Source organism: Epinephelus fuscoguttatus, linkage group LG7 (genome assembly GCF_011397635.1).
Source record: "Epinephelus fuscoguttatus linkage group LG7, E.fuscoguttatus.final_Chr_v1".
Classification (NCBI taxonomy): domain Eukaryota; kingdom Metazoa; phylum Chordata; class Actinopteri; order Perciformes; family Serranidae; genus Epinephelus; species Epinephelus fuscoguttatus.
The window spans coordinates 44,581,379-44,598,477 of record NC_064758.1 but is presented as its reverse complement, the minus strand read 5'-3'; the positions used below and the strand labels follow the sequence as shown (position 1 = coordinate 44,598,477).

The following is a 17,099-nucleotide window of genomic DNA, read 5'->3' as shown; positions in this document are numbered from 1 at the left end:
GCGCAAAGTGACAGGTCTGCGAGCGAGGAGCGGAAATTTTCACCCGCTCTGCTCTGCTGACGTGCTCTGGTATGGACAAAAGCCGAAAATGGAGTGTGCCAACAAATATTTGACAATTTCTACAATCAGGCTTCCACCTCATCATTTGTGTCGCTAAATTCCCATCTCCAAAATATTCATTAGCATAAAGTCAAAGTTTTTTCCATCAAGTCTGTTTTAACAGATCACAAGTCTTGCATGGGAAGTGGCGTACACTTCTTTCAGGCCTTGTTTTAAGCATACACAATGTTTATAAATGAGATCCCAGGTCACACTGACCTTGACCTTTGACTATCAACATCTAATCAGTTCATTGTTGACTCCAAGTGGACATTTGTGCCAAATTTGAACAACTTGCCTTAAGACGTTTTTCAGATGTCATGGTCACGAGAATGGGACGAACATACGGATGGAAAACATAATGCCTCTGGCCACTGCTATCGCCAGCAAAGAGGCATTAAAAGAATGCTTGAAGCAGTAGGTAAACGGTAGTGTGTCTGTGTCGCAGCTTCAGTTTATCAGGTATTTATTTTTCAGTTGGAACTGGTGGTTTTGAGTGAGCATTTATCAATGAAAGCAGTTACGGAATTGTAAGGGAAGTTGTTAGACTACATATATTTGGTATTTTTAAAACATCGGCAGCTCACCATTTGTGACAACGATCTCAAAGTCCTTGTACGAGTTTAGAATCCAAGATTTGTCCAGACCGCACCGGTACCATCCTGAGTCAGACTTCGTCAGCTGTGTGATGTTCACAAGCAGAGCAGGATGAGACAGCCAACGTTTTTGCCTATATTCAATGCTGTATCTGCCGTTTTCAGCGCTGTCAGCGGTTGTATTGACGAGAATGAGGTCTTCACATTTTTGCTTGCAGAAGTACTTCCTGCTTCCAGAGAAAGTGAAGAAGCATTTAACCGTAATATTTGCTCCTTCAGTTTTATAGATACGAAGTCCTTCAGCATTGATGAGACCGGGGCTTCCACCCTGCAGGGCTGTTGAAAAAATAAACAATTACAGATATATTTGCACAGATCCAAATAAATTACTCTGTGAGCTGCACAGTACAGTCATAGCACAACAGTGATTGGATCTGTGTATACTGTAAAAAGTACTGAACTGATTCCGCAATAATTAAAGACGTGTAAAGCGAACACCAAGGCAAGTTCAAAAGATGACATTTATTTATACTTTGTAGAATTATCGTCCGCCGAGGTGGAAAATCACACCAAGACATAATTGAGATACAAAACACGACATAGCCTAAAAAAATAGTAACTGCGACTTAAAAACAGGTTACTATAAAACATGAACTTGGATTATGTACATGAAAAATGCAGTTTTATGCCCTCGTGAAGCAGTCAAATTCCACTTAGAGTTTACATCAATGTCTGTTCACAACAAGACCAGATGGATGCAAGGTCACAGTGACTTTGACCTTTAACCACCAAAATATAATTGGTTTCAGTCTAAGTGGACATTTGTGCCAAAGTTGAAGAAATTCCCTTGAGGCGTTCTTGAGATATCGTGCTCACAAGGATGGGATGGACAAACGTATGGACAACCCGAAAAACATCATGCCTCCAACCACGGCTATCGCTGGCGTGGAGGCATAAAAACAGAATATATTTGCATATCTGAACAGCTGAAAGTTTCTGGTTTCGCTGAAAAATGCTGTTGAAACCTTCAGAAAACGCTAGTTGATAAACCTGCTGTTATAACTGGGGATGTCCCGATCTGATCCCATAGATCTGTCAGCGAGTGCAGTTATCGTCATCTCTCTGCTCTCTCTCTGTCTCCACAGAGCTCCTGTGTGTGTGCTGAGCCCTGCCTATGACGAAGTGCCACACGCCATGAACGAACATGCAGTATGCAACTGTTTATTTAAGTCATTTATCAAAGTTATGTGAACTTGTTTTTCTTATATTAGCTCAGTGTGAGAGTCTCTGGAGTTTTGTTGTCATCTATGGCGCACGGTGTTTCACTGCTCTGCTTGGAGGAGAGACAGACAACGACACAACCACGCCACTCCGAGCACAACAAAGGCTGTGAGTCTTATCTGTGCAAAAGATGTACGGATGAGTAAAGTTAACTCTCAGTGGAACAAAGTTCATTCTAACTGAGACGCAGGCTGCAGCGAATTAGCACTGAAAAATACTCTCCAGTGACTATTTTAGATTCAGTCTTGAGATTAAAATGTTTATTAGTTTTAATCCCATTTTACTCATTTTTATGCTCCATAGTTTTAGTCGACAAAACTTAATGACATCATGGAGAACCTTCAGTCAAGGTGACAGGTTGTATAAAATAATGTGTGTGTCATGTCTCCAGCAGTGTGTGACAGGTTTAAGGGCTGATTTACGAGCTCACACTTACTGATCATCATCTGAAAAGCTCAACATCTCTCTATTTATGCTCTCAACAAATAACTAATGTGAGCCAACTAGGATTTGTCCCCAGGTTCATTGTAAACTCTGACTTATCCATGTGACTGTTAAGAAGCAGAAACATAACTTGTTTCTTCATGTGCAACATGTTAGTCTGGAGGTTTAAACTGGTGTCCTCTCACAGAGTCGGTCAGACACACACGGCTGATTATTTCCTGCTGAATTACCAGGCTATTCAACTGTCAAGCAGAGGCGATGGATTTGATAGAACTGAGTGAATTAAAAGTGATTTGAAAGAACAAACACGTGAGCACACTCACATAGAAAAAAATGAATGAGGTGCACGGCCACAAAAAACTAGATAATAACAAAGGAGGCCAGCGCTCACAAATGTCCTTTTAAAGGTCTTTTAATGTCGGCAGCAGAGCAAAAAACAGAGTGCTGGCCTCCTTTGATATTTTCTGAATTAAAAGTGATTTCAAAATGCCTGATGAAGATCTGATGTTAGTTCGAAACGCTGATCTATTAAAACTACTGGGAGCTTTTAACGCAGAGTGCAGATCTCCTGCCTGCTTCTTAATAAGGTAACAGTAAATGACTGTACTCACAGAGGAAAAAGAAGCAGATCAAAGTGTGACGGAGTTTCATCTTGAGGCACTGATGGTTTAACGCTGTCTCACTCTCTTCTTCACTGACAAACCAGGAACTTCTCACTTCTCTAAATGATGGAGTCCCTCCTCTGAACACAACCCAGCTCTGCCTCCTCCTCTCTCCATCACCTGCAGGTGTGTGTGTGGTGGTTCCACACTGAAACTGTAACTGGCTTACGTTAAAGTGGTTTAATTATCAGACATGGATCTCTTTGACAAATCTTTTTGATATTCAGTCCAGTATCATCTGATGTTTCAAGCCAAGAATGCAAAAGAAGATTACAAAATATTTTCTCCAAGATAAGAACTTTATTAATCTTGAGGGGAAATTGTTTTGCAGCAGTTGCAATGCAAGGTAGAAAAAAAGTGCACATATACAGTTTAGAGTGCAAATATAAAATACTATTTAAAAAACAACATTAGCAATAAGGTGCAAATCCAAATATATACAACACCCCAACTCAGACAGGTTAATGGTAGGCACTATACTAAAGCAGTGGTTCCCAACCTTTTGCTTTAAGGGACCTCTTTTCTATCATTAGTAAACTGATGACGCCTCACTAAGGGATGTGATCTATAGATATTTTATGTTACATTCAATGCATAACAATCACAGAACGGAACAACTGATAAACTGTACAATTAACCCCAACAGTTAACACACTAACTGCAGGAAGTTTGTGTGAAATGAGCACAGAGCTAACTGACCGCAGCATCATGCAGCTTCAGGGTGTGATTATAGATGGCATCCCAGCATCATGCAATCAAAAGTGTCGACCTCTAGTGTGGCATATAACATTCAGTCAGTTCATTGTTATTAAAAACAATAACAATGACATAACATGGCAACAATGATATACTGTCCCTGTTATATGGCTGCTGATCCCGTCCTCTGCTCGGGGCTCGGAGGATAAGGAGCTCCTGGACCTCATTGTTCTTCTTTGAGTTAGCTGCTAACTGCTAACAGCTACTTTTAAAATCTCCCACAGTGGTTCTCACACAAAACAAAACATCACACCTGTGTCTACCATGATCCCATCCCGTTTATACAGACATCATTTCAGCGCTGTTACTACCTCAGCTCCCGGCTCAGAGGGGAGACAATGATGACCTCCCATTCTGTGATTGCACCAAACACACAGCACAGAGAGGCGGAATAATTGCGTGATATTCCCACCACAACAGGCAGTGTAAAACAGGTTTGACATGAGTTTTCCTTTTTAGGAACTTTTAACATGATTCTCTGTCTGCATTATGTCATTTTTTAATGATTTTTATCAATCAAACATACTTAATAGGATTTTGGGGTTTTTTGGACAAATTCTGAGTTTTCTTCCCCTGATGCTTCGCCATTGTTCTATTGGCTCTCTGGCTGTTTTAAGTGCGTCCCTTTCTAATGCAGAGTGAGGGCTCTGTTAGTACAGCTTGTGTTCAGATCTTAATCATGCGCTGATCCTCTGAGGCTGTTTTTAAGGTGCAGCTCTGGACAAAGGTAGCTGATTGTTGAGTCTTATTCTCAGGTTGTCAAATACCGACACTTTGAGTTGTTGGTTCGCTCCGAATGACAAACATCAGTATTTGAATGCATATTATGAATGATATCATGAATGCACAGGGAAATAGGAGCGAGTGAATTGTCGTCAGTTAGAGATGAGATTGCAAAGATGTAAGAATTGATTAATCATGCAGCCCAACCATAGAGTTTATTTGACAATGTATGAACGTAGATTAATTTAGGTCAACTAAAAATAAGCTTGTAAAACGTTACAAACTCTGTCTAACCCTAAATAACTTACTGTGGTTATGATACTTTAATAACGTTGCAATAACTTATTATAAAATGAACTCCATAAAACATTGAATTAGTAAAAGAAATGCGGCAGCGTTGGAGCAGTGGAATACACTGACAGATGATCTTCAGCACGGCTGGCTTCAGAGCTTGTTTACACCCGAGGAACTGAGTAGATTACGGTACTGCTGTCACCACGGAGGGCGCTGCTGGATGAGCCGACGGCCTGGTTGGAAAAATTCAACTCTGAATATGTGAGTCTACTGGAATCATCGTCAGCCTGGAAAAAGAAAACAAGAAGAGGTCAAAGTGTCGAAGGACTGTTTGATTCTCACATGTAGTGCCTGTCAGATGCAGCTGTGTTCCTGCTGCACTACAGCTTTGTCACTTGTGTGTCTCTGCTACAGTTTTATGATCATAATAAAAACACATCTGCAGGTCACTTATGATCAATGTGGTCAATGGCGGACTGGCCATCGGGACGTTCGGGAGGAATCCAAATGGGTTGGTCACCAAGTGGGCCGGTGGTGAAAAAGAAAAAAAAAAAAAGACTAGTGAATATCAAGCTAGTTGCTAGCTGTCAGTGCTGCAATGTGCATCCCTCCCATGTTGTTTGTTTGCTGTGAGATGTTCAGAGGGAACGTAGGTGTCAATCTTATGTTTTGATACAAAGAGCAGCCTCCACCAATACGAAAGAGGCCCTTGTTTTTCTTGAAATCTGACTGGCTCAGCCGCAGTCATCAGTCATTACTCATGGCAGACCAGGCTAGTTTGACCGTTGCTAGCTACTGAGAAAGGAGAAAGAAACATCGATAAAGCCGATAAAAAAAAAAGAAAGGGTGGTGCGGTGGAGCTGACAGTGCCATTATAGCAGGTGTATAAACGTCAGCTAACGTTCGTGTGTAATGTGGAAGGTTGGCTTTGGCAAATTGCATATTTCTTCTAGGTGTCCGGTTCAAGAGGCCATCTAGCCTACTAGGTATTGCATTAAGTCATTATAATTTAAACCTGTACTAAAAGAAAATATGTGCTTGCTTTTTTCCTGTGGATGCATCATGGATTAACGTGAGGTGGTGCTCCCAGTCCCAAGGACCATGAAGCTGAGGGACAGACTAACCCCAGTCGTGATGAGGAGGAGGATGAGACCAGAAACATGACAGGTGCAATGTGAAGGCACAGCCTACTATACATGACATTTTAGCCAGAGGAAAACCTTTTTAGTAGTACTAAGTGGAATTATTTTTGTTGCAGTAATAAGTTGACTAAAAGTTGACTATAGGGCCTATTGCCCAATTTATACCTCCTTAGTTCATGGCTGTGAGCCATGGAGATGTAAACTGGGCTGGGCAGGGCAGACAGTTATATTGTGCATAAAATGAGATGCATTAGGATAGAGTCATATGCTCCTATTTAAAGGTAAATAACAAGCACATTGCCATTTGTGGCCAATTCATTATTACATTTATTTTATAGTCTGGAATTAAACAATAACTGCTGATTTTCTGATGCAGTTGATTCTGAGGACAGCGTTTGTGTAGTGTGTACAAGCATATAGAGGATTATAGGTAGAAGTGTGTGGGCCGGTGCGCCTGAATGTCCCAGGCTGAACTTGTGTCCCAGTCCGCCCCTGAATGTGGTAACGGACGCTTCTGCCGCACATCATCTCTGTTTCCTGGCATGTTTTGATGATCTGGGTGAACTTTCATTTAGCACCAACTCCAGGGTTCCAACACCTTTTCCAAATTCACATTCAAGCACTTTCAAACATTGTAGAGGTGCAATTTTACTTTTCAGCATTTTGCAGCTGTAGCCCTGGAAAATATGATTAAATTTTCCATGACCGTATGTACCCTGCAAAACCTAACCAAGACAAAGCTTTGACAAACTTCTCTGAACAGTACACAAACACAACACAAACAATGGAATAAACATCCTCACCAACGTGACAACACACACAAAGCTTTTGGAAAAGCACTGCAAATAAAGAAGATCAAAGTCAGTGTTGGGCAAGTTACAAGTTACTAGTTACCTTCACATTACTGTCTGTCAATCAATCAATTTATTTGTCACATAAAATCAGAAAATATGATTTCAGTGGAGTGTAGTTACGGAGCAGTGCTTCACTGATTACACTACCTTTGTGTCACTTTCATCAAAATGACCTCAGAAGTAAGACGGGGTATTATAAAACAGAAGAGGGCTGTGTTATTACCTCTGGAGGTTATGTTTTAGCTGCCGTTGGTCTGTTTGTCTGTTTGTCTGCAAAATAACTCAAAAAGTTATGAACGGATTTTGATGAAATTTTCAGGAAAGGTGGATAAGGGACAAGGAAGAGATGATAAAATTTTGGTGGTGATCGGTTGAAGCAAAGTGGATAAAATGATCGTCTGACAGCCTCAGCAGCAATTCCAATGTCCAATGAGACGGTGAAAATAGCGCCATCTGGTGGCCGGAAAACACGCCTTGTTCTACTTGCTAAATATTGTTGTAATTCTAAAGTTGAAGTTTATGTTGTGTGTTGGAAGAAAAGAAAGTGAAAAATACAAAAAAACCTATTATATTCTGTGTTGGTACAAAATAAAAACGAAATAAACACACCACAGTGTCTCCATGGTGACGGCATATATAACCTAATCATGATAGTGATGCAAATAAGCTAATTGTGATGCAGGCTGCAAAATCTGATGCAGAGGGGGAGGGAATATCACCTACTTGGCGGAAGTCTGCACTCTCTGAGTGCTTTTCTAGTTTCACAGCACGTAATCAAAGCACAGAAGCTCATGTTTGTTGAAGTTCATAATTAAATCATGTGGGGGCGATACTGTACAGCCTAATGAAGGTTCTCTGCTGGAGCACAGGTCTGACCCATTCATGCATTCATATACAGTGATTACCACTTCATATTAAAATCCGATGCTTACATTAATAACAGTGTGATGATATAGAACAATTAAACAGCCTAGACCTTTTAAAATAAATGACTCTCCTTGGACACAGGGAGGGTCAGGCAGAGGATCAACGTCTGATAATTATGAGGTATTGTTTTGGTGTACCATATGAAACACCGTAAACAAATATTGAGGTTAACAAACAGAATGGAGTGTGGTCCAGTCACTATGACGAGCGCAAATTAACACACCAGAGCTGAAAGACACACCTGCCAGTTCCTGGTGTGCCGGTCAGCTACAGCAGCACCACAGAGAGAGTTATGTATAAGAACAGGAGTGTGTGTCGGTGTTGCTCTGCAGCTGTAGGAGATGTGAATGGAAACACAACGATACGAGCCTACAGTTAGCCTCATTCAGGTTAAAGTGGGAAGAAGCAGCGGGTTTATCAGGCAGCTGAGTGAAGTGGAGCCTGCGGAGGAAACACCGGGACCGTCTGGATGTAATAGTCCGTGGAGGTGCTGCGGTGCTCGGCTGCACAGATAGGAAACCCCTCGGCTGACAGGATGTACCACTCTCTCACTCCGCTCTCTCTCACCCAGGCGCAGAGCGTACGTGCTACTTGGCCGTCGGATGTAGTCCGTGTAGTGTGTTCAAATGCAACTGACACAGGGCGACGTGAGGCGACGTAGACGACGCAACAGTTGACTTTCGTCGCCGCTAGTTCTTTGATGTCGGTTTGGTGTGTCCGCACCTTGAGCCTGTAACGCCCTGCAACACTGCTCAAAACACAAGAAAAACTGTTTCCAGGGGAAACTAAAAGTGATGGAAATGACCTATATATAATGTTTATTGGCTTATTTTACATTGTAATAGCAAGAATCAGTAACTGTGTAAATTGTGATTTGTAATATTGGGCTTTATAAATAAAACTGAATTGAATTGATGTCTAAATCATGTGAGCACAATATTAAAAAACATTTTAGGTCAGTCTTCCACTTCACTGACAGCCGACTTAAATAATTTCTACAAACCAAGTGTGTTCCTGCTGTGTGCATCACCTTTTAGTGTCCCCTGGAAACTCTTTCTGTCGTGTTGTTGCATTTTCTCTATATGTTGTGTTATAGAGAAGATGTTTCTTCACTTGCTTGTTTTGTGTCTGCGTGCATGTGCTTTCTTAAATTGCAGTTGATTGTTTGTTACAGAGCTGCCACAAGGCCAGCTGCTTGTTTGTCTCTGATGTCACAAACTAATAAACATCATCATCCATCCTTTGGTTGGGTGATTTTTCACATTTAGACTTTTAAGATATTTGAGTCAAACATTGTTCAAACTAACAGCCTGTGAAAGGGGTCGGGTTGACACAGCCTAAGGTTTTCTGAGCTCACAGCTCAAATAATAGGACCTGTTTTCCTTACTGTATTTTGAGAACGAGCTGCAGCGACAGTGCTGAAGTCATCGTTGGTTCCAGCTCTCTTTGGTTTGCTATACACGGCGTAAGTGTGAATTGATGAGCTGTCCACAGGAGGAGATCTGCTCCGTCTGTCCTCTCTGAAGTTCTCATACACTTGGTTGGTCTACAGGAAGGGAGGGGTTTGGTTTAAATCAATATCAGCTGGTTTCACAAACACTGGTGATGCTCAGATTTGCTCAATCTCACCTCTGTTTCCACAGGAGTGTCTGAAAAACACAACAGCGAGTTTAGAAAATGACACAACACTGATGAAACACCTGCTATAGTCTGATGGAAACATTACACATAAACACATAAACAGATTCTGGCATTTTGTGCACGTAAATAAACTCTACATGGTGGTTCTGTATCAAAAGTTAATTCTAAATAAAACCTTTTAACCTTCTGTGAGAAATGGGAAGTTGCAGTGATGTGGCCTGTGTGTGTGTGTGTGTGTGTGTGTGTGTTTCCTGTTGCCTCACCTTTGGCCTTAGAGGTCCTCTTCCTGTAAATTATCAGCACAGACAGTGATATTATCACCATGACGAGCAGAGTCAGACCCACGTACAGCAGCACATCTGTAGTCGTTTGAAGAGAACAAGAGAACAAGTTTGTTTCACACTGACACTGACAGATACTTAAACTCTGGGTCAGTAACTATGGTAACTGACTCTGTGAACCGGACCTGCTCGTTGGCAGGTTTTCTTCAACAAACCCTGAGTTTCTCTCCATCTCCTTCCTCTGACAGAGCCAGACATGCCGTTTCATTTCCTCAGTGATTCAGACATATATATATTTCTGTATTTTCTGTTCAGACATGTTCAGACATGTTCAGCCGCAAGTCAAAGCCACATTTGACACATTTGGCCACAAGTGTCATAAGCACTTTTATAAAAAACAGACTGTGATCAAAACAAAATACAGAGACAGGGATACGTCCCCTGAAACATGGTATAAACTAAAAGGCAGAGCTGTACGTTAACTTAAACGCTCCAAATGTTATTATAAATGTCTGACAACATTACAGAAATGACCTTATAGAGACAGGGAGCTGGGATTACTTAATACCCTGGTATAGAGACAGAGCGCAACGCGTCATAATCTGAAAGCCACGCCCCCAGAGGGGAAACAAGGCCCGCTTTCCCCTCACACTTCCCCCTCCGTTTCCAGCCTGTTGAGTTTTCCCTAAGTCCAAATGCTGAAAAGTTGCTGTGTGGTGGGCTACACGGCCAAATATATTTGTTAGAGTAACAGTTAACTGTATTTATGTATGTTAAGCTAAAGCATTGACAGTATGAATGCAGCTTCGGTTATAATTGTGCCCAGCGCTCCGCGATTCAAGCAGTCCATTCCAGTGGTCCGCTCTAGCACTTCTATCAGTCTGCCAGCATGTAGAGGCATGTCTCAAAACAACACCGTGTGCCAGTAGCAGGAGCAGGCTGACGGCTGAGCATGCCCAAATACTCATCTTCTTAGAAAAGAATCTCCACATAATGTTTGTTCCAAGACGAGCAAGGTAAGGAGAAGGGACACCGAGGTAGACCGGCAATATTAAGCTTATCAATATACGTTGTCTCTCTGGGAGGCATAGCGTGCTAAAATAATCCTTTACCATCTTATTATTAGCTAATTTTAGCTCGCTATAGCTAATAATTTCAGCTAGCTAGCTAGCAATTCAGATGTGGAGACTTGAAGGTGCGGCTGTGGAGGCAGAATGACAGCGAACCAGCGATGAAGTGGACAGGAAAGCGGGCCTCATTTCCCCTTTGGGGGCGTGGCTTTCACATTATGACGCTCTATACTGTTATACTGTGATCCCGCCCAAGCCTATACGTGTACCTCTAGTTGTCCCAGTGTACTTAGTTGTGAAGTCTTCTGAACTGGAACTTAAATTCTGTGTTGTTGGTGTGAAGGTTGATGGGACTGCCGATGAAAACACAGGTAAATTCAGGTCCGGTGTAGAAGTGGTCGGGGCTGTGAACAACAAAAAGTTGCAAACACAAAGAGAAATGAGATTCTCCTGTGTGTCTGTTACTAATGTTATACAAAGCGTGAGTGAATCCATCAGCACACCTTAAATTTCACCTCAACAACTTTGACTATCAGTTTAGTTTTTATATGACACACACTTTTAGTAATGAGTGGATCTTCAAGTGTTTAAAAATATAGATTAATTTGGACCAAATTATGTGAGCTGCATATATTCTAATCCTCACTTCCTGTGAGCTACAGCAACACTAAACCCCTGAGCTTGCCTGAGAAGGACTAAATGCACAAAGCTGCTATTTTTAAATATCCCATGGAGAGAGACTCTCACTGCAGCCTGTTCTATTTTGTTGTGAAAATGTGGGCGTGCAGCCTCGTTCTGTGGACGATAAACCAGGTGCAGACTTCCATCTGTGTCACCGCTGATGAGGAAATACAGCGAGTGCTGGACGGAGCAGTGAGTGACAACAACCATGCTCACATTTAAGAGGACTGTCTGAACAGACCGAGGGTCTAGGTACCATGTCTGAAGGCTTACTGCTGGTTCCAAAGGTGCTGGACTGAAAGGGTTTGGTGCAAATGGGGCTTAAGACTAGGTTTTTAGCCAAACACTGTAAATAGTGATGGACATAGCTACCATGACATCACCCATTGATTTGTGGGCTGCTGTTTTGAAGCCTCAAGTTTGGTCGGCCATCGCCATCTTGTTTATTTTGGAGCCAGAGGTGATCATCTCAAGAAAACTGAATTGAACGCAGCTGGACTTAGTTTTGTCTTAGAACACGTTTCTCCTCTTATCCAAGAGGCTTCATCAGTTCATGCTTGTCTGACTAGGCTGGAACTGGTCTGACAAACTGGTGTGGAAAAACCCAGGTATTTAACCTCTGAGGAGGTCTTCACAAGGCCAATGATGTCATTGGTTCGTTAGTGCTCCAATGGTGTGTCAATGATGGTCGTTGAAACTCCTGCTGTACCATTGTTGGTCATTCACAAATGGCCTCATGTGACTCTAACGACTCCAACGACCACCTCCTCAGAGGTTAAATACCTGGGTTTTTCCACACCAGTTTGTCAGACTAGTTCCAGCCTAGTCAGACAAGCATGAACTGATGAAGCCTCTTGGATAAGAGGAGAAACGTCTTCTAAGACAAAACTAAGTCCAGTTGCATTTGATTCAATCGCCTTGAGATAACTATGACCTGGATAAATGAGAATATCCACAGGCAGAGGTGACCATATTTGGAAGAGAGGGTGGATCTGACTCACAGACTGCTGCGGCGCTTCACAGACAGCCTGTCACTCAAGCTGCCCCACCCCCAATTATGCATGGGTATTAATTAATTATGCAAATTCACCATAGAGACCAAAACAGTTTTTGTACCAGGCTGTAAACTTGTTTATTTCTGCTGTAAAGCTGGGCATTTTAACATGAAGGTCTATGAGGATTGACTCTGTTTTGGAGCCATCCTCAAGTGGTCATTCAATGAGCTGCAAGTTTTGGCACTCCTACACTGGCTTCATTTTTCAGCCTCAGAGGCTGCCACTTGTTTTTAGCAGATGCCTTTTACAAGAGCGATAAACATACAAGTGCAGTGAGGTACGTACGTTTTTGAGATCTCAAACAGCACCATGACGGCAGAGTATGATACCGTACAAAATAGTAGAAGAGAAAGAGAAGCAGAGTAATTAAATGCATATTTAAAATACATTTAATTGAAATACTGTGCATCTCTGCTCAAATGGAAACTCACCATCTGTGACACTGATCCTAAACCATCGACGTTGAGATTTGTCCAGACCGCACACATATCGTCCTGAGTCAGACTTGGTCAGCTGACTGATGTTCACATACAGAAATCCTCCTGATGAAAATCCTTCTACATATCTGATGCTGTATCTGTCTTTCTCAGCTTCAAAATCAGTTGTTTCAACAAGAACGTCTTCTTTTTTACATTCTTCCTTGCAGAAGTACTTCCTGTTTCCAGAGCGAGGGAAGGAACATTCCACAACAATATTTCCTCCAGTTCTTGTATGGAGGGTTTGTTCTTCAGAAGAATCTCCAGTCAGCAGTGCTGTTAACAAGATGAGCAGTGGTTATTATCTCTAATCTCAGGATGCTGTCACACCTGTAGTTCAGTTCATTTGGTCAAACCAGAAGGAAAAATGATTGTTGTATTTAAGTTTTGATTTGGTTCCTGTTCACACTGACCTTTGCAAACAAATCAAGAGGAGGAAACAGGAAGTTCTACTGTCTGACAGGTGACTGGTTGATTGGACAGTTTTGGCGTTTGTCAGCCTGCACCATCAGGACCCACATGGGGAAATCAAATTCTGGTGACTGACAGAAGTTTGTGCAGCAGCTGTGTTCACACCTGCCCAAACAAACCGCACTGAGGGGGCAAATGAACTTGAGTCCGACTGAACCAAACTAAACAGGGCAGGTGTGAAAGCACCTTGAGATCAACAGCTTTCACACCTGCCCAGACGAACCGTACTAACCACACAAACAGACCTGAGTTCACTTTGATTAAACCAAACAGGTTAGGTGTGAAAGCACCCTAAGATGACATTGTCTTATGACAATAATTACGGTTTTTGATTTTAGTCCCAGTCACACTGGGAGCTGTCCGGTTCAACCAGTCTGTGACTGTAAGAGTTTCACACAAACAATTCAATATATGATCTGATCATCTGCATACAATCTGACTTGATTCTGTTTGATTAATGATTCTGACACTCAAAGAGAACCACCAGTTTGCAAGTGTAAATTATGAAAAATAAATAATTGATAAATATTTAAAACTAATTGAATATATTTTGGAGGCTGTCAACATTAACAACACACACACACACACACACACACACACACTTTCATGGCTTTTAGTAGAAACTCACCATCTATAACAATGATTTCAATATAGTTGTACAATGACGGAAATCTGGTCCAACCACACCTGTACCGTCCTGAGTCAGACTTTGTCAGCTGTGAGATGGTCACAAAATATTGTACAGTTCTTCCTTCTATCCTCCTTTTAATGCTGTATCTGCCTTTCTGACCAGTGAAAGCAGCTGTTTCAATGAGAATGTCATCTTGTTTACATTCTTCCTTACAGAAGAACTTCCTGATGGCCAAATTAGGAAAAGCGCAATCAACTGCTAGATCCTCTCCTTCAGTTCCTGAATAGACAATGATTTGGGCGTTGATGAGACCAGTGTTTCCATCCTGCAGAGCTGTTGGAAAGATGGACAATCAGTAGTTAGTGCCTTTACTTCATGATCACAGTACTCTCTTCTGCACATTAAAAGAGAACCCCACCTAAAATAAGAATTCCATTATGTTATTGCCATGGTCTGGAAAGGTTCAATCAGTATCAGTGTCCATCCTGGAAGAGGGATCCCTCCTCAGTTGCTCTTCCTGAGGTTTCTACCGTTTTTACCCGTTAAAGGGTTTTTTGGGGGAGTTTTTCCTGATCAGCTGTGAGGGTCCTAAGGACAGAGGGATGTCGTATGCTGTAAAGCCCTGTGAGGCAAATTGTGATTTGTGATATTGGGCTTTATAAATAAAATTGATTGATTGATTGATTGATTGATTGATTGATTGAATGCAAAAAGTTGAAAAAGCAAGCAGCAAGAGACCGTGTTGTCGTGTTGTTTACTGTTGCCATGAGGACAACGGTCGCCCTATTTTGAGGAAGTAGAAACGATGTTGAAAGTTATAATTTTAACCCAAACCATGATCTTTTCCTAACCTTAACCAAGTAGTTCTTGTGCCTAAACCTAACCAGACCTTAACCGTGAAACAGTTGTTTTGTAACAATGAAAAATGAGATTTCGGAACAACGGGACTTTGTAACAGTGGGTTTAATATGGTCGGAACAATGGGATGCCTAAACATTGAGATTTCAGAACAATGGGATGTCGGAATTATGAGCGGACCCCTAATAAGTGACTGATTCCTTGCTATTTAGAGCAAATGAACCGTCTATCAGAGTGGACAGTCTTTACTCTCAGAGACACAAAAATAGATCATTTTATTCATTTATTTAAGTGTTTATTTGGAAGGGACAATGCATATTGATGAACATCAGTATAATACATCTGTAAATATGCCGGAGTTAGCAGAACTGCTAATTTACATCCGTTGTCCCCTGGCAGGTCACAGATGATTGAAAAAACAAAAACAGTAATTAAAACAAACAGTACAAATAGTTCACAAACAGACAAACAATATATTTATACATGGAAGTAAAGTGCAGAGTTAGCAGTAATGCCATAAAGTGCTATTTTAAAGTGCGTCGATGGAATAAAGTGCTTTGATCGAATAAAGTGCATTTTGTAAGCATAGCACTATGAAATACTGAAATAAACAAACTGTCTGATTTGTGGGTAAATTACTTGAGCAGAGGTGTCTGAGGGCACAAAATAAATTTCACTGTCAACTGATAATAAAGTTGGACCTTAAACTAAAAGTAGAGTTGAGACATATTTTAAATGTTGCACATAAAGAGTCCAGATTTCAGCCACAAACCACACGAGCTCAGACTGATTTTCAACATCATCTTCTGTTCCACTCTTTCTTTATTTATCAGATCAAAGAACTGACTGAACTTCTGTCTGTCTACAGCTTTTGTTGTTGGATAAACATGTAAACAGCATTTTATGAAAAATAATTTCATTCCATATGAAGCCATTTTAATTCAGCCAAACTTTTCATTTTATGCAGTTTTATTTTGTCCTTTCTGCTGTGACAGTGTTTAGGGAACCTGCACTGCAGCAACACATTATTTCCACACCTCTGTTTCAAAACGCGGCAGCTTCATTTTGACTATGACTCAAAGGTTTCTGTTTGTCTGTGGGTGTCAGATCTTTTTTTAATGACACACAGCAGGTAATTTTGAATTTATGAAGCTACAACAACCTCCATTAACAGTCAGGTTGAAGTGACAGAACACATAAACTGTCGTCCTGAAAATGGCATTTAGTGATTTTGTAAAACGAGAGCGGCAACGATTAACAAACTTAACGACATTCACAACCGATTCATCATTTCAGTGATTCAAGCAAAGACCCCAAACATTTTCTGATTCCAGCCTCTCAAATGTCTGGTTTTAAAACTTTTCTGATACTGAGCTGAACATTTTGGGGTTTTGGACTCACGGGGGAATAAAACATGCTGATGAAGTAGATCATCTTGGGCTTCAGTAAATCCTGACACCCATTTTTCGCAATTCTCTGACATTTCATTGCGGAAAAATACTAATGGGAGAATCAAGAAAATAATCTGCAAATGAATCGATTATTAGTTACAAACCTAAAAACAAGCATGTAATACAGATAAAGAAGAAACATGATGATAGCTGCAGACTGCTGGCACAGAGAAAACTTGTTTATGAAGTTGTTCTTGGCTGTATATTCAGTTAGTCAATAAACTGGTAATAACTGTGCTCGCTGTTTTCTTAGTAAAAAGTTTGTGTGGATATTAAACGTACTAATAATACACTATTTTAAAGCATTTTTTAAGCCAGTCCTAAAACCATACTCACATGCTCAAATGTACATTGAAATATTTTTTGTTCCTCTGTTTACTGGCCACATACAGATCGCTTATTAGAGTTTTCTCTCCAAAATAAATGGAAATCAACAGCCCTCATTCTGTGTCAAAACATATTCTAAGTTCATGTGAGGCTTCACCTCTCTACCAAAGGTACTGTCCCCACACCGTGCCTCAGCAAACATACATGTACAAACGCTCAATAAAGAAACCAATACCAAAAGAGAGACAGAAATGTACTCACAGAGGAAGAAGAAGCAGATGAAAGCATGATGGACTTTCATGTTGAGACTCAAACAATTTAATGCTGTTTCTTTTTCTTCTTCAGTGGTAAACAAGGAACTCCTTACTTCCTTAAAATG

The 17,099-nt window shown here is 41.1% G+C and overlaps 1 protein-coding gene across 1 annotated transcript; it reads right to left on the bottom strand.

Moving 5' to 3' along the window:
- Positions 1–3,386: 3,386 nt before the first annotated feature.
- On the bottom strand, positions 3,387–17,099 carry LOC125892266 (uncharacterized). Its single transcript, XM_049582181.1, has 8 exons — positions 16,982–17,099; positions 14,082–14,417; positions 12,938–13,258; positions 11,040–11,174; positions 9,683–9,778; positions 9,408–9,427; positions 9,166–9,324; positions 3,387–5,142 (listed from the first exon to the last, which is right to left on the bottom strand). The coding sequence occupies exons 1-8, from the start codon at positions 17,019–17,021 to the stop codon at positions 5,017–5,019; spliced, it is 1,233 nt and encodes a 410-aa protein (XP_049438138.1). The 5' UTR covers positions 17,022–17,099; the 3' UTR covers positions 3,387–5,016.

Excerpts from the sequence above, each read along its gene's own strand:
- LOC125892266 (XM_049582181.1), bottom strand. The coding sequence starts at position 17,021 with ATGAAAGTCCATCATGCTTTCATCTGCTTCTTCTTCCTCT. Across the intron at positions 9,428-9,682 it reads GAGGACCTCTAAGGCCAAAG|ACACTCCTGTGGAAACAGAG; the intron begins GTGAGGCAACAG and ends TGTGTTTTTCAG. Across the intron at positions 9,325-9,407 it reads ACACTCCTGTGGAAACAGAG|ACCAACCAAGTGTATGAGAA; the intron begins GTGAGATTGAGC and ends CCCTTCCTGTAG.